Source organism: Podarcis erhardii (genome assembly GCF_964252035.2).
Source record: "Podarcis erhardii genome assembly, chromosome: 10".
NCBI lineage: Eukaryota > Metazoa > Chordata > Lepidosauria > Squamata > Lacertidae > Podarcis > Podarcis erhardii.
This window is the reverse complement of record NC_138500.1, coordinates 18327523-18346029: the sequence shown is the minus strand read 5'-3', so window position 1 is coordinate 18346029 and position 18507 is coordinate 18327523. Positions and strand designations below refer to the sequence as shown.

Here is an 18507-nt window from a genome sequence, read left to right as displayed (position 1 = left end):
CTTGACACAGCATTTTATAGGTGGAGTTTATTTCAGGCATGTTATTTAGTGATAAAGACAGTTGTGTATGAACAGCCTGCTTCTTCCTGCCTGTTTTCCTTCTATCTCAACACACAGAAACTGCAGATAATTCCCGGGGATTCATATGAAATTGCCAGTTAGGATGGAAGGGTAGAGAAGTAGTTCATGGGCCTCCTGCTGCACAAAAATTAGTGACAGTGTGCCCACATCATCTCTTCCTTGGCAAACATGTAAATTGGGCATTGCATGGACCTAGAGGTTTCCTTGTGTGATAGGAATTCCTGAGGTATGCTCTGATATTGGAGATAATATATAGCAATCATCACTAACAGCCATTGCTTTATTAATTACCATGGATGTTCTAAGGTAAAACAAGTGACCTGGTTTGTGCATCACATTAAACCATAGTTGAAAATAAACAATGGTTTATTTTCTTGTTTTGTCTACAGTGCAACAGTAGCAGACGGGCCTGTGGAACTGTTGAGCAGTATGCTGCTCCAGTTCATTAAACCATAGTTTGACATGGGATCTGGACCGGTGTACGATTTATTATCCCACCCCCTTGCTAGTGGTCTTTTACTTAAGTATAAGAATAGCATTTTACTTAGATTTATTCTAGGGTTTCCTTCCTTAATGATGGTGTTCTGCAGTACTTTGATTGCCTGTGAGTGGTAGGTGCAGTTTGGATAGGTGTCTTCCACCTATTGCTGGCTTCTCTAAGGCTGACGTTCTTAAAGATAGGATGCCCTTATGATTCACTATAGTAGTTTAAATGGAACATATGAGCTCATTAAAAAGGTTAGGTAGATTAACCCCCAATTTTACATCATATGGGAGCATCCAAGAGACCTGTACTCAAAAGAACATGAGAGCAATGAGCCAGACCATTCCAGATGATATTTATATACTCATCAACATCTGGAATGAATTTAGTCTGTCTCTAATCATCAATGTAAAATACTAGGCTGTTCTTTTGCTTTCTGTTTTCCATATGACAACCCTAGCTAAACTGAGTCTCTAATACAACACAGCTAATAGCATCCATTACGTGTAATTGAACTTTTTATTAAAGGAATGATTGCAGAAAGAAAAACTAATTAGAATTAAAGAAATTTGTCTGGCTGCTCTGTTTTATCGTCTTGTTGTTGAAGGCCAATTGAATGACAGTCTAAATTGTTTATCGTGCGTCAGCATCTCAGCACTGAACAGGGAGGCAGGAAGAGAGAGAGAGAGAGAGAGAGAGAGAGAGAGAGAGATACCAAATGTGTGGGAAACAGAACAGGGGAGACAGCAGATATATAAAATATTGGGCATGTGCACTAAAGATCAATAGTTTTCTCCCCCCAAAAGAAACATACATACATTTAACTTATATTCCACCCTTCATCAAAGGATCACAGGGTGATTTACAATATAGAACACAAATGCCAATACATAATATCTATACAATATAAAAACCAAGGTAGTTATAATTGTATATAAAAACAGTAATAAGAAATAATATTATACAATAAAATGCACACCCTCTCAGTTCTTACCTCAGATCTTTCCTTTTCTCTCTCACTCTCTAACTATGAGACACCTTTACTGCCTCTCACTCAGGGTTATTCCACTATATATCTGCCACTTTTCTGTGGCACGACAGCTTTTCTTTTCTTTTTTTAAAAAAATAATATTTATTACTTTTCCAACAATTTAAACACTACAAAAAAAGAACAATACAATACAATACAATACAAAAACACTACATAACACTAACACATTAAACTAACAAAACAAAACAAAAACAGTTTAAAACACATCAAATAATTTCAGTATCTTATCTTTCATTCACTTATTTCCACGACCTCCTCACACCTCCCTTTTTGTATTCCACTTCTGTTAATTGTTTCAGCAATTCCTTTCCATCTTCCTCTGTTTTCTATCCTATAATTATCTTAACACATTCTAACCTTATTTTTTCCTTTAATACTCTATTAATCTGTTTATACTTAATTCCTTATAACATTTCTACTAAAGCCATATAACTTCATTCCAACATTTTTCTAACGTTCATTAATTTTACAATATTTCCGTAAATAATCTTTAAACTTTTTCCAGTCTTCTTCCACCGACACTTCTCCCTGGTCTCGGATTCTGCCAGTCATTTCCGCCAGTTCCATATAGTCCATCAACTTCATCTGCCATTCTTTCTGGGTGGGTAAATCTTGTGTCTTCCAATACTTCGCGATGAGTATTCTTGCTGCTGTTGTTGCATACATGAAAAATGTTCTATCCTTCTTTGGCACCAATTGGCCGACCATGCCCAGGAGAAAGGCCTCTGGTTTCTTCAGGAAGGTATATTTGAATACCTTTTTCATTTCGTTATAAATCATCTCCCAGAATGTCTTAATCCTTGGGCATGTCCACCAAAGGTGAAAGAATGTACCTTCAATCTCATTACATTTCCAACATTTATTATCGGGCAAATGGTAAATTTTTGCAAGCTTGACTGGTGTCATGTACCACCTATAAATCATTTTCATTAAGTTTTCTCTTAGGGCATTACATGCCGTGAATTTCATACCTGTGGTCCATAACTGTTCCCAGTCAGCCATCATTATGTTATGTCCAACATCTTGTGCCCATTTAATCATATCAGATTTCACCATTTCATCCTGAGTGTTCCATTTCAACAGCAAGTTATACATTCTTGACAAATTCTTGATTTTTGAATCTAACAATTCTGTTTCCAATTTTGATTTTTCCACCTGGAAACCAACTTTTTTGTCCAAATTGTATGCCTCCATTATTTGATAATAATGGAGCCAATCTCGCACTTTATTTTTCAATTTTTCAAAACTCTGCAATTTTATTCTGTCTCCATCTTGTTCCAAAATTTCCCAATATTTCGGCCATTTGGCCTCCATATTGAGTTTTTTCTGTGCCTTCGCTTCCATTGGTGACAACCATCTTGGGGTTTTCTTTTCTAACAAATCCTTATATCTTATCCAAACATTAAACAATGCTTTTCTAACAATATGATTTTTAAAAGCTTTGTGTGCTTTTACTTTATCATACCACAAATATGCATGCCAGCCAAAAGCATTATTGAAACCTTCTAGATCCAACACATCAGTGTTTTCAAGAAGCAGCCATTCTCTCAGCCAGCAAAAAGCAGCTGATTCATAATACAGTTTAAGATCTGGCAGGGCAAATCCACCTCTTTCTTTGGCATCAGTTAATATCTTTAACTTTATTCGAGGCTTCTTGCCCTGCCAAACAAATCTGGAAATATCTTTCTGCCACTTCTTGAAACAATCCATCTTATCCAAAATTTGCAATGTTTGAAACAAAAACAACATCCTTGGCAGCACATTCATTTTTATCACAGGACAGCTTTTCATTTAGTTTAATCATCATCAATATGTGTAATATCTTTTTCTGTGTCTGAGAACCTGAGGGTGGTAAAAGGAGGTGTTATTCCAGTTTGTTCGCATAGGAGCCATGTGAAGTAGATTAGGCTGAGAGGTATTCTTGAGTAGCCCCAAATCAGCCAGCAGTCTTCATAGCTAGCTAGCATTTGGACCCAGGTTTCTCTGCTCAAATCCAACCTATAAGTGGTTTGGTATAACAGGTGGAAGACCTCTACCTGACTGGTCCCTTCCTTCCAGGTCTTCAAGCCTAAAATCTTTGATTTGTCTAGTGGAAAGTCTGATTCTGTTTATTTACATCCCTCCTATGCCACCCTGAAACTAACAACTTGTTCAATTCCCTTCTAACTTGTGATAAATTTCAATTTTCCTAGTGAAAATCAGAGAATTAACTTCTTAAAATTATGTCCTCAATAACCATCTTTACCAACTATGGTGCAAATGCACAATACAGCCTTGATATTGATGCTATCTCTAATACAATATTTTGCCTCGTCTCTGCAAAAACAAGGGGGGGGGGGTGTACTCCGCTTGCATTTTTGTCATGTTCTTTAGGCATGTAGCAGGGTGCTCCATATACCTGACCAAAAGGTTTAATTTCTTCATTTTGGAATAGCCACTGAATTCTATCTGTTTCTTAGCAAATCTCTACCATTTCCCACAGTTGTGAGCCATTTCTTCTACATACATAATTTTCACTGAAGTTCCTCAAGGTCTTCAAAACTTGCTTGAATTGTAGCTTATAAAACATTTACCAAAAACTAAAAAAAGAATGTACATGTCTTTGGCTTCTATGTCCTCAAAGTGCCCCAGAGGCACAATAAATATAACAGCTTTACTTGCTACACCAATGGGATTAAGTAAAGGTATTACATTTGTCTGATCCTCCTAATCTATTGCAAGGAGTCAGAGTTTGAAATATAATAACCATTGTGTGTTTGACTGGGAGATAACAGTATGATAAAAAAAAAATTGTCTTGTACTGGCAACAAGACAACTAGATTTGTACATGACCTAAAATGTGCAATATGAAAAAGCCATAGAATGAACTGGAGATAGGTATGAAAAAAAATGTCCAAGAGGGTGCATTTTTTTATGCTGATATCCCTGCAAGATTTTTAGACAAATACAAAATCAGATTATCCACTGTAGTTTCTTCTTCTGCAATACTAATTCAGTGTGCCACATAAGAAGCCTAAATACAAAAACAAATAACTAGGAGTGGGATTCCCCTAAGAAGCCCCACCAACAAAAGTCTGTGCAAGGATTTCTGCTTGCACAATGAGGCTTTCCCCCTCTTTCCTGTGCGACCCCATTCCCCCTTAAATTAGCTTGAGGGAGGGGTCAGCACATGGGAGGAAGAGAGTAGGGGTTGTTCCATCTAGCAAGTTGAAATGTTTCAACAGTTGAAATGATAGGAAGAGCATAATGTTGAATTTTACTCTTTATTTTTGTCCTACCTCCCATGCTCTCTTACTCAAATTGTAGTAAGAAAGTATTGCGTGGACAGGCAGAGTCCCCAGATCCCGAGCGGTCCCCCCCGTCATGTGGAATAACGACTCAAGACAACGTGTTATGGGATTAAATTGGCCACAACTTTATTAAATTTCAAATGTGGGTAGACCTTGGCTCAGGCATTGGGCGTTCTCCCTCCCCAGTCCCCAGCCGGGGACCTAGGGAGCTTCAGGGTTATCCAGTGTGGGGGGGGGGATGGGCCGGCTCTGGAGAACATATGTTCAAGCAGAGATAGCCACCCCCGTTACGCCGCCGCCGCAGGGGAGAGCAATGACGACCTTTCGGCGTATGGTCAAAGCCTCCCTTCAGAAACCCCTTTAACGGGGAACCCTGGTATCACCGCCGCAAAGAGGAAGATGGACTAAAGGATTCCGCCCAAGGCCTGATACCACCAAAGTTGTGATGTTTTGCTACGGGAAAGGTGAAACCTGCCATTGCAGGGAAATTCCTTTCCGGCCCTTTAACAGTGACCTTAATGTAGCAGCGCCCGCATACCTGTGAATAAAAGTTAACCTGCAAAACCTATGAAGAAAAGTTAACCTGCAAAAGAAGACATTAACTGAGGGTGGGTAGGGTGGGAGAAGCTCTGGAGCCAAGTGAGGGTTCCCAGGTAAGATCCTCCCTCTATTGTGTGGGCAGGTAATTCCCTCCCCTACCTGGCCTGGTCTCCTTGGCAACGCTTCCCCCAGGTGGGATTGGACAACTGACTGAGGTAGGCGGAGACCTCCAGGTATCCCACCTGAGGGAAGGTAAAGCCAAGCCTATGCTGATGGGGCCGCTCCAGATCTAGGGCTGCGCACGTCCACGCAAAGGGCGCCCCCCGTTTTAAGCAGAGAGCGGTCATTGTTGAGTACTCTTCTGCTCAAGGCATGTAATTTAGTACTTCTGTCCTCAATGGACAAATAAAATGTAAGTGTGTGTATACCTTAAGTTGAGTTGCTTTAATATGGTCTTGTTTTGAGTGCCTATAGCTTTTTTAAAATGCTGTATATAACCAGAGTGTGTGTTGGAAAGTTAATTCCCTGATTTTTATTTATGTCGTAGGTGCTTCTCTGTATTTAATAGCTGCATAACATGAAAACTGGAGTATCCTTTCTCATCATCCCAAAACTGTAGGGACAGGGGAGGTTACATATCTTGTCACAAAGTTATTAAAGGCCCAGAACTCAAAAATTTAAAGCAAATTAAATGTCATGTTTTGCTTGATGTTTGGTAATTTTCACCCATAGGAAAGGGCCAAACCTAGTTCAGATTATTCTTCCTCAGATCTGTTCAGTTATCCAGTATAAATAGCCTCTTCTAAACTGGCGTCAACTTTTATTTTGTTTCGTTCTTCAAGCAATGAAGGAATGGTTGAAGTGAAGGAGCTATTGATTTGCTTCTCTTTAATCCTGTGATAAGTGAGCATGTAAACAATAGCAAGCAAGGGGCAGTGCACACTTCTGCAGAGAATCTCTGTTGCCTGGAAACAAACTGTGGCTCCATACACACCAAACATTTAAAGAACACCCCATCCCCTAAAAAAAACCATGGGAATTGTCATTTACCCCTAGCAGAGCTACAGTTCCCAGCACCTTTAACAAACCACAGCTCTAGGATGATTGGGGTTTGTGTGCTTTAAATGCATGATGTGTATACAGCCTGCCCACAAGGGAATATGAATGAAACACTCTTTATATCAACTGTGATATGTGTTCAGCCCCGTGCAATGTAAACCCCTGTGCTAGGTAGGCCAATGGTACAACTCAGTATAAGGCAACTTCAGATGCTCATACAATAACCGAGATTTTTCTTACTTCTGCTGATTTATAAATGAAAATAATTCTGACTGGATTAGTTGGAGGGGTAGGGTTGGAGTTTAGGACAGTGTAAGTGAAAACACAGAATATGGCCTCTAATATTCTTCAAGTGAATGTGAGGTGAGGCCTTTGAAATCCCACTCCCTTTGCCAAAGCATTTGTCAGCCTGGAGCTGTTGTGTTGTTTCAGTTTGACATGAGGGAAATCTGCCAACATTCTTAGCGAATGTTTCCCCATCCGGGAGTGACCTCTTCACCCTCAAGCATAATCGCTGGTTGGCTTGCAACTTTGCCAATTAACACTGATTGTTTAGAATGTGCGGATCAGCTTTCTGAAATCAAATTTTTAATAACTCAGAGCTTATACAATAGAAGGGAAATAGTACTAAAGCTTTATGTGGGTAAGGAAGGAAGTACCCTTCAAATAAGCCAGAAGATAATTAGGTGATTTGATTCATAATTTGGAAATTACTTAAGGAAATATCACTTGTCTGATCAGCAACATTACTAAACTATTAAATCAATGTGCTTTTGTTTATATTTGACTTTTTCCAATGATAAAAAGAGACTTGTGATAGCTAGCAAAGAGAAAGGCATTAGAATCTCCCATTATCCTGAACTACTAACTATATGAATTAATATGGTGGTCTTGTGTCAATGAAATCTTATTAACCTTCCTATAAAGCACCATTTGGGTAAATTAAATTGTATTGTTTAAATATTCACAGGCAATATTGTTGTCCATGATGAAGCATCCACATCCCTGCCTGTCTTGCTTCCCCTTGACTTTTTGCTGTTCTTATCTTATCTCATGCATTGTCTAGAATCATCAGATGCCTCACATCTGAAGGCAGGAGTTAACATAGCAGCACAACACTACTCCCTGCTTCTTAATTTCTAAATGAGAATAAGCATGGCTAGAGGGGCAGACTAGAATTACGGGGATCCAGATTCCAATTTCCACTTAGACTGCAATAAAACCCCCATGTACTTGGGACCCAGCAATTACAATAAAACTTACTTCTGTGCAGACATGGTCAGAATTGTGCTGTTAGCCTGAAGCTCACTGGATGACTTATATCTGTTCATGGTGTTTTCATGAAAATAAAATTATGTACGTTGGCAGTGAAGCAGGAGAGAAATAATGTATGTCACCCCAAGGCTCTTGAAGAAAAGGCGGAATGTATGAGGGTAATAACATAAAGGGGGGGAAACAGTTTTAATCAATTCCTAATTCAGTTTACCAATTCTCTCCCCCCCCCCTTCTATCATACATTATCAGTTGGGTGAATGGTTCCCATGTTTTGACATGTTGGGAACTTGGGTTTCCTTATAGATTCAGCAATGGAACAGACTTCCTCAGAAGGTGGTGGACTCTCCTTCATTGGTGGTTTGTAGCAGAGGCTGGATAGCCATCAGTCATGGATGCTTTAGTTGAGATTCCTCCATTGCAGGGGGTCCATTGCAGGTGACCCTCAGGCTCCCTTCCAACTCTTCAACTCTATGATTCTATGATAAACAAATGGTCTTGCAAGTGAAAGGGAGGCTGGTGCTGCTGGTGCTGTGATGGTGAATCTGTTAGGACATCTCATTTTTCACTCCTTCTAGTTCTGTTTCCCCCCTGTCTGCAAGGAACAGCATGAACAGAATGCTAAATATGTCCTTATATTACTCATGGAATGGAAAGGTCACTGGAATGAGGAAAAAAAGACCCATGAATGAAGCTTTAGGGTTCTAAGATAACCTAGAGATTTCAAGAGGGGAGAGGTTACCAAAACCAACATAAATTACATTTTATTTATAAATAACCCCCTGCCAAGGCAGCTGCTCTGCTCCACAGAGACAATCGCTAGGGAAAAATCTCTACAGATTAAAATCATAAATTAAAATATAAAACACACATGAACATGAGAAATAAAACTACTTCTGAATTATCAATAAAGGAATGGATTGAGTTGCAAACCCAGTAGGGTGAGCCTTCTGGCACAAAGACTCTGACCAGTTTCACATGTGCCCATTTTGAGCCGCTTTCAGACAGCCATAGCAACAGTTGGAAAGACACAGTTTTAAATGTGCTTGTATCAGGTTTTTAAATCAGCTGAAGGTCATGTAGGAAGGTGGGCTTACAATCGCATTGTGACCTTGCTGTGATATTTATGTTAGGAACACAGGAACCAGCTGCCTTTTACTTGAGTCAGACTCATGGTCTATCTAGCTCAGTATTGTTTACACTGACTGCAAGATTTCAGACAAGGGTCTCAGCCTCAGTGCCAGAAATCAAACCTGAGACCTTCTGGATACAAAGCAGATGGTTTACCACTGAACTACCATGTAATTTCTGATACAGAAGCTCTTGATTACTACTTGGAATTCCAAGCTTCAATCTGATGGTTCCAATTGAGCCTACTGTGAACCTACTATGTTAGAAACATATTTACAAAATATTTGTAATTCTAACAGTGTGAGTTGATACACTGTAGACTCATAGGGTTAGTTGTCCTACTCATGGGAAGAGTAGCACTATAACTGAGAAAAGACAGAGAGAATACAGTGGTACCTCAGGTTACAGATGCTTCGGGTTACAGTTGCTTCAGATTACAGAATCCGCTAACCCAGAAATAGTACCTCGGGTTAAGAACTTTGCTTCAGAATGTGAACAGAAATCGCGCTGCGGCGGCGCAGCAGCAACAGGAGGCCCCATTAGCTAAAGTGGTGTTTCAGGTTAAGAACAGTTTCAGGTTAAGAACGGACCTCCAGAATGAATTAAGTTCTTAACCCGAGGTACCACTGTATAAAAAGCAGAGCATTCACATGGATTCATATGGAATTTTGGAAAAATATATACTGTAGCTGGGTGGCTGAGGGAATCCTGAACGCAGAGTTGATATTTGAGAGATGTTATCACTTTCAGGTTGGTACAACAGAAATCATAAGGGGCTGGAGAAAAAGAGTGTGGATCCCCAGGAAAGACTAGGGGTGGGATTTAACCCTCTAGCAAAATTATTGTTATCCAGAGGGTCATTGGACAGGCATCTGCCCCTCCCCCCATGGGCTCTTGCGGATATACAGTAGTTTCCCTGGGAGCATGATCTCTCCATTGACTTACATCGGGAAGGGGTGGTGATGGAGTACACAGCTTAGATCCATGTGAAAAACAAGCACAATCCTTCCTCCAGATCACTGTGATTGTAGTGTCCAGGGGAAATCATTCTGATTAAGGCCTAGACCTATAAGTCAAAATGAAAGCACTTGCACACCACCTCTTCTCTTGAGCTTGATTTTGTGTTACTGGTATGTTTTTAAATGCAGCTGACTCTTTAACATGCAGTATTGAGGGTGGTGGGCACTGGAGCCCACAGAGTGATGCATGGATTTATGGAATCTCTGATCCAACTAGAGGCACTCTGTTAATGGTGCAGTCTGACTCAGGCATGTGAAAACCTCATCTGAATCACCCCTATTCTCCTTGTAATTCAGGAACTATTCAGAGTCATACTATATGATACACATATTTGCAAACGTTTGTTTAGCATAATCATAACTTTGTGTTTTTGTGTGTATATTTAAAACATCTTAGATGCATGCCTAAAATATATAATGTATGTAGTAGTACCAAGACTTTGAGGAGGACAGATTACTTAATGGTTCTATCAGAATTCTCTTCACACATCCAGAACAGAAATAAGAAAAGATGAAAGCACAGGGCACTTTTGTTGTTGTTTAAAAGTTTAATTAATAAAAATGATGAGCCAGAATGTTTTATGTCTTGTATGCTTATCTCATTTGACTGCATCAGTGAACCCAAATACCTCTGCATGAGGAGCAGCAAACTCATTTGAGTCATTTAGGGAGGTGAATGAAACATGATACACTCCATGGTGATCTATTAGATGTGGCTGTCATACCAAGGCAGATTTGATTTAAACAAATTCATCTGACATTCTATCCCATAAACAATGGTAGATGTGGCAGGTGATCTCGATAGGGCTGAAAATGGTTGTTCTAACCTTGGCAAATTCTTGCAGGGCTTTGACAGCAGCCTTTAACAAGAGGCATTAAAGCATTTATTCATGGGATCTTCCCATACCACTGGTTTGGCTTACTAGGACAATTGAGAATGTGGGTGTCATGTAATCACACTTACTGTGTGTGTGTGTGTGTGTGTGTGTGTGTGTGTGTGTGTAGCCATTGCCGTTCCAGGAAAAACAGTAAGAACTCAAAGGATTGTCTCTTCTGAGCTGACTCAGCTAAAGAACAAGCTATATGTAGTTGTATGTAACTTTATACAGTGTGTTTAATGAAAAGAAATCCCATGGGTGAGAATATGCTCAGAGACACCCTGTTCCTTAATTCTAAGGGCCAGCTAGATGTGATGCTAAATGTGTAATTAGATAGCAATTATTTCCTAGTTAGAAAAAGGAAAACATGCTGAATTCTCTCTCAATTTAAAATAAAAAATAATAAAAGATTCTGCCTTGTGCTGGTATATGCACAAATGAAAATGTCTCCTTAGCAACGAAGTATGTTCTGGAACTAACCCAATATCAACAAATCTGTCTCAACATCTGCTTTATAGAGTTGATCCTATAAGTATGCACTTCTGGCTCCATAGTGCTAAAGGTCAATGTTATTAATGCTAACTGCAGCCTTGGGTTAACATATTCACACAGTAAGGATATCCATGTCATGGATTTGTTGATAACCATAATCCAGAAACAGCCTTTCACTTATGTTTTTCATAGGTTTTTCATATCACAGTTTCCACCATTTACAGATTATTATCTCTGAGGAGAAAATGCTACACTGCCTGCCATTCAATTCTTTAAAAAAAGAAAAACTGGCTGCTGATATAAGTTGCCAGTGGGCTTGATTATTTTCAATATTCCCTCTGTGCATTTTCTGAAATGCTGGTAAAGAGCAAGGCTATTTGGATGAACTGGAGGCTGGATTCTGTTTGGAGTACATGAATCAACTTTCAGGTTATGCATTAAAATCTAAAAAACTCAAAGAACAATGATTAGCAAATATGTTTCATTAATTAGCACACTCTTGAGCAAGAGTTGTACACACACCATTTTAAGCAAGCTGTTTCAAAATTGAGAGAAACAGCTTTCATAACAGTGCTCCCAGTTTAATCCTGTCAATAGGAACTTCTAATGCAGTGGTTTTTCAGGAAATTGCCCAGCTTCTCAATCAGATTAGATTAGCAGTTTTTGAAAGAACAGTTAGAATAATCTCTTTTCAATATCTGATGAAGCAGACTCTGGTCCATGAAAGCTTATGGCATAATACATCTCTCAAGGTGCTACCAGACCCTTGGTTCTCTCTTCACTAGAGAATAAGATATTGTCTATTTTTTGCAACCTCCAATTTAAGTAAACAATGATCATAACAGACAGTAGACATTGTGTGCAGAATTCTGCAGAATCCCAGAAACCCACCAGAATATATGAGAAACTACTAGCTTTAGGTCAGGCAGTCACAGATTTTTAATATCACTATAGTGGAAATAGGTGTCAAAGGGTATATTTCTCTATATTTATAATCCTACATACATTACCCAATTCAGGGGAAGAAAATCCATTTTCATGCCAGCTTTTACTGTTATGTACCTGCTGATTTAACCTCTGTGGTTTAGATTACTACTTGAAAATGCACTGAAAATGGGATTAGCAAAAATGGGATTAGATTGGTTTTTTGTAATGTTTTTTATTATTATTTCCTTTTATAATGTATATAAAACAGAGAAAACAATTATAATAGAAAAATATTTAAAGATTAAAAACTAAACTGTAAAATAGATACATAGAAAGAATAGTTGCACATGAGTTAAAATAACAAAGTCCAGGTAAAGACTAACAGCTTTATCAGATCATCAAGTATAGTTCCAGATTTGCCAGGCTTGTGACAAGGGGTGTCTTGAAAATGAAGGTTCCACTGTATATAAAAGGTGTCTGGAGATTCTAGCCCATGTCAGAATCTTAAATTATGTGTAATCTTCTCAATTATAGCTATATTCCAGAGTGAGTGGTACCAAACATCCAGTGTAATATTTGGGGCTGTTTTCCAGTGAGCTGCAATTACTATTCATGCTGCCAACATAATATATAAGACCAAGCCTTTTGACATTGGTATAATCAAAAACCTAACATTAATTTTGGACAACGTTTTCTTTGGTAATATTTATTTCTGTCAAAATTAAATTCCAATAATCTTGCACCAGCTGACATTCCCACCATAAATTATAATATGTACCAAGTTTACTACAACCCCTCCAACAATTAGGTGATATAGAAGAAAACGTTTTTGACATTTGCAAAGGAGTGTTATACCATCTGTGTGATAATTTTTACAGGGTCAGGCCACTGGAAACAGATTTTAATGGTTGTGCTTCCTAACCCTGAGAAGAATTTATGTGCCAGTGGATGAGATGATGATTATGTCCCTAAAAAGATGGCGTGGGGGGGAAATATGGTACTACATAGGGGAGAGAATTATAGGGTTTGGCTGTTAAGGCTTGGAAAGTTCTTACAGTAAAGCAGAATCAAGACTGACCCAAAACATTTTGATGCTTACGGTATCCCATTTCATGTACTGAAGTTGATTGGACTGGTGCTTGAATCATAATTTGACACTGGGATGTGACAGTTTCTTCCTGAGAGCAATAGGCTAGTTTAGGAGGCGCAGGGCAGACTGCCCTCCAACACCTCAAACCGCCCCCCAACATTTGCAGCCTGAAGCAGTTGCCTCACTCTGCCTAAATATAGGGCCAACCCTGAGCTGAATCCTTATAATCTTTGCCAGATTGAACAGGCAAAATGGACTGAGTGACATCTGATGCTGTAGAACACGTAAATTTCCTGGAAATTATTATACTGTATATTGATTTGGCATTTTCATCCACTGCACCCACACACATTTAGTCCATCCTCCTAGATTCATTATGTATTCAAATATATTAAAATCAGTTATATAGTTGATATGATAGTGGAACAGAGCAATTGCACAATGAACAAGGAAGGAAAGCTAACACAAACTGAATAATGGAGATACAGGGGCACAGTCTTGGCTCTTACAGTTTTGGGATTGTCTTTCTCAAGAAAGGAATATTGAATTTGGAATATTGAATATGAAAGGCTGAACTTCATGTATTCATTTTAAATAACCATCTATTTCTTGCAGGCCTCTAGTAGGCCTCTAGTAAAATGAACTTCAGTTCATTTTAGCAGGATTCCCTAGAAGTAGATTGCATGCATGTTAAGTTAGAAAAGTAGCTCTCAGGAAGTATTAAGCTGCAGGTGATGGGTGGTAAAATTATTCATCTTGCAAGAAATTTAATAATAATTGTAAACCAGCCCTCAGAAATGTCCAAATGTTTGTACTTAGGTCTCAGCATTTGTACATTAATTATATAGTGTTTGAAGTATTTCCAGGGATCATTGCAAGTTGAAGAATTTTACCACCTGGAGCTAAATGCTTCCTGAGAGTTAGTTATCAAACTGAACATGCTCCCAATCTACTTCTGGGGAATCTTGCTAAAATTATAGTATAATTGGGTGGACAATAAGGTTAGCCTCATGCCTTTTTTCTGGAACATAATGGGAATTTTGTTAGCTTGCATTGTTCTGCTTAGAAAGAGTGTTAACCTTAGATGTATGACGTAAGTTGAGGTATTGGCTTCTTGTTTTCATATTATTTCAGATAAAGAAAGTAGCACTGTATGCCTACAGAGTGGCACTCAGCCACGAATAAGTGGAGCATCATCATCATCATCATCATCTATTATTTATACCCTGCCCATCTGGCTGGGTTTCTCCAGCCATTCTGGGCAGCTTCCAGCAAAATATTAAAATACAATAATTCATCAAATATTAAAAGCTTCCCTAAACAGGACTGCCTTCAGATGTCTTCTAAAATTCAGATAGTTGTTTATTTCTCCCTCTGGTGGGAGGGCATTCCATAGGGTGGGTGCCACTACCGAGAAGGCCCTCTGCCTGGTTCCCTGTAACTTCACTTTTCGCAGTGAGGGAACCGCCAGAAGGCCCTCGGCGCTGGATCTCAGTGTTCAGGCTGAACGATGGGGGTGGAGATGCTCCTTCAGGTATACTGGGCCGAGGCCATTTAGGGCTTTAAAGGTCAGCACCAAACACTTTGAACTGTGCCCGGAAGCGTACTGGGAGCCAATGTAGGTCTTTCAGGACTGGTGTTATGTGGTCTTGGCGGCCACTCCCAGTCACCAGTCTAGCTGCCGATTCTGGATTAATTGTAGTTTCCAGGTCACCTTCAAAAGTAGCCCCACGTAGAGCACATTGCAGTAGTCCAAGCAGGAGATAACTAGAGCATGAACCACTCTGGCAAGACAGTCCATGGGCAGGTAGGGTCTCAGCCTGCTTACCAAATGGAGCTGATAGACAGCTGCCCTGGACACAGAATTGACCTGCACCACCATGGACAGCTGTGAGTCCAAAATGACTCCCAGGCTGCACACCTGGTCCTTCAGGGGCACAGTTACCCCATTCAGGACCAGAGAGTCCTCCATTCCCACCCTCTGTCCCCTCCAAACAGTACGTCTGTCTTGTCAGGATTTAATCTCAATCTGATAGCCGCCATCCATCCTCCAACTGCCTCCAGACATTCACACAGGACCTTCACCGCCTTCACTGGTTCCAATTTAAAACTGGAACACAGATGCATAATATGGCAGCTTTTCTACTGGGCCTGAAGAGCATCTGACTTAGCCAAAGGTTTAACTATGTGTTTCAAACTATAGAGGCTAAAGTAATGAATGTGATTTTTAAAAATTAAATCCGTTATTAGATCAGTCTATTGGGCTGTTCTCATCTCTCTCTCCCCTCCTTCAAACATGTATTTTGCTTCCTCTTTCTCACATTTTTTCTCCTGCAGTGGTTCTCAAATTTTATTCTGGGAAGTTCCCTGGAGTTTATTGTAACCTTATGAGGGGTTCCTAAATTAAAAGATTAGTAGTAGTGAATAAGCTTCTCTGAGGGACTATGCGTCAATAAACAGCTTCCCATCAAACATGACTTACTAGCAGGTGGTGGTTAGACATGTGAGGTTAGCAAGATCCTTAAACTGGTTTATTTAAAAATGGGAAATTTTTATAAGAAAACCAAATAAACATTCAAAACATCCTGATGTAAAATAAATCCTAGCTTTGGGATTGAAGCAGCTAGTTAAAATGTTGTTGTTTTTATTTTCTTTCCCCCAAAGTGTTCTACTATTGCAGTGTTTGTTACACTGTCACCATAGTCCTCATTATAAACATTTTAATTATGACCTTTCCTTTAGTGATAAGTATCTGTTTTCTATCTGAACCTCTGGTCACCAATCTCTCTTCCTATTTTCCCTCAGAAGGCTCTCAAACGAATTCCTAACTGTCATTTCTAAGGGGCCTCTGTCAGCAGCACCTGCTTTCTTCCCGAGGTTCTAAAAGGGGTTTCCCTCACTCAGTGCAGGGCCACCTCTTCTCAGAAGCCTGAGAAGGATTCCAAGTTACCTCACAACAGATAATATATTATCAGTTAAATGTCAATTTTATAAACCACACACAACTTTATAATACATTCACCTAAATACCAGTTACATAACAATGCTGACCCAAAATTACAGTTTACTTTAGTGGCTGTACATTGTGCTACATGCCAACATGCTCGGATTAACATCAGAGAGGGCCCTGCTGCATTGTTCTTTCTACAGTCTGAAGTTAGGCAGGCAGCTATGTGAAAAAAATCCTTTATTGTTATAATGGCACCGATGTTATTGAGTGTTCTCCCCAGAGAGGCCTGCCTGACTTCTTCATTGTTTAGCCTTTCCTGGTTAATGATACATTGCTTTTAAAAAGGCCTTTGTGGAGAGATGGCTAGTTGATTATTAGTGGGCACTAATGTTTTTCCCTTGTACCTATCTATTAGGTAGATCAGTATTATTATCTCCAGAGTTACAGATGTGGGGAGGGCTTTAAACCAGAGGAAGTGGCTTGCCAAAAGCCACTACTGAATTAGTAGCTAAAGTGAACTTTGAAATGGAGACTCTGTGGTTCACAATTCAAATCTCTTACTCACAACTCTACATGAATGCATTAATGGAAATTGAACACAAAGAATTTCAGAACATAGTTTTTCAGCATCAGGTTTTTCATAGTTGGCTGGTTAAAAAAGAAAGCAAAATGGATCCAATGAGATTTTAGGGTGGATTCTGATTTTAATGTGTATATAATAATGGTTTGTTTTTGGTTTGGTTGATGATAAAAACAAATAAAATGACAAATCCTATTTAGCTAAAAAACATGTTTAGCTGGTTCTGGATGCCATATGTTAGATAGTCAGTTTAATTTACAATTGTTCTTTGAGCTTGTTTCATTATTTGAAGTTAGAATAGTTTAATAGGTATAGATACTGTTTTTCTGTGGTGATTCTGATGTGTGTAGCTTGTGAGCATATCTAAAATGGGGAAAGTCAGAGTCCGCACACTGGTCTGACCAGTGTTTTCCTGATACAGAACAGAATTTCAAATCCATTGCAAGAAGATAGAAAGGAGAAGGGGAACAAAACAGACTGGCCCATTGATTTTTAAGGTTCGACACCATATTGACTGAGATGCTGCTTCATTGTCACTAGGCCCAGACCTGTAGTGTAATCTGGAAGAAAGCAGCACACTGGAGATTCCAGTTTAGGACCTAGTGAGTTTAGGATCACACCAAATGGTTGTCCTGTGAAAAAAGATAGTCATCTCCATCTTGGAGTCCCAGGTCCATTTCTCATAATGGTGTATTACTGCAATTTCTATACTACATGGAATTAACAACACTGTTTCTTGTTTTCTTTTGTCTTTTCTGCAGGAACGAGTGGAATATCTCTTTCTCATAATTTTTACAGTGGAAGCATTTTTAAAAGTAATAGCATATGGACTTCTCTTTCACCCTAACGCTTACCTCCGCAATGGCTGGAATTTACTAGATTTTATAATTGTGGTAGTAGGGTGAGTATTCATGGTTTATGTATGTGTTTCCTCTATTTAAACACAAAATGGGAACGAGATATTGTGGCTGTATGATGAAATTGAATACATCCTAACTTTTCAGGCAGGGCTGTGGTGCCTTTAACAAGTGCTGCATATACGGAAATCTGGCAGAAAAATCTTTTCCAATACAGAGGTTGTTGAGGTGGCTTTTAGAATCATCAAAGTTATCAACATTAAGGATAAACTTAAGTTTTGTTGGGTGAAATAAGCCTTCTTTGAGGCCACAATTCACATGACATGGAAGATGAGTGACAGGACTTTCCTAACAATGTTTTATTTGTTCAGAGGAGGTTGTGGTTTCTGATTGGGGTTTCAGCTCTGAAAAGTGGCTCAAACTTTTCTTCCAACCTTTCCCTGATTTAGAGTAAACTTTGGCTATTGCTTCTGATTTGTTTGGAAAGAAAAAAAAATCACAAGCACCACTTTGGGTGACATGGCATACCAAGGCTTTTGGTTTGTTGTTCCCAGTGCAGTGAAGTGAAGATTTTTGAGCAGCATGCACTACCAGTACACTGCTCATTCACACTAAATCTTAGTTAAACAATAACCATGTTTTCAAGTGATATGGAAACCAGCCATAGCCAAGCCATCATGTGATGAAACCACATTTTGTATTATAATTTGCACAGATTTAGCTTAAATTAGGTTAAAGTAAATTAAATAGCACCTAACTTTCAAAGCCAGTTTTCAAAATACATTATTTCTAAGAGAGAAGATAGG

The 18507-nt window shown here is 39.1% G+C and overlaps 1 protein-coding gene across 3 annotated transcripts in view; it reads left to right on the top strand.

Annotated features, from left to right (window-relative positions):
- CACNA1C (calcium voltage-gated channel subunit alpha1 C) overlaps positions 1-18507 on the top strand; it is a gene marked incomplete at its 5' end in the record, with an annotated part of 484372 nt that overhangs the window by 237152 nt on the left and 228713 nt on the right. The window contains 2 exons of one of the 3 annotated variants that reach the window (XM_081879587.1): positions 16201-16288; positions 17606-17745. Coding sequence is in view for 2 of the 3 variants with exons in the window: in XM_081879586.1 (XP_081735712.1) it covers positions 16790-16897; positions 17606-17745 (248 nt within the window). Of the gene's footprint in view, positions 1-16200; positions 16289-16718; positions 16898-17605; positions 17746-18507 lie in introns of those variants that run through there. The other 2 variants (XM_081879586.1, XM_081879585.1) reach the window with 2 other exon arrangements.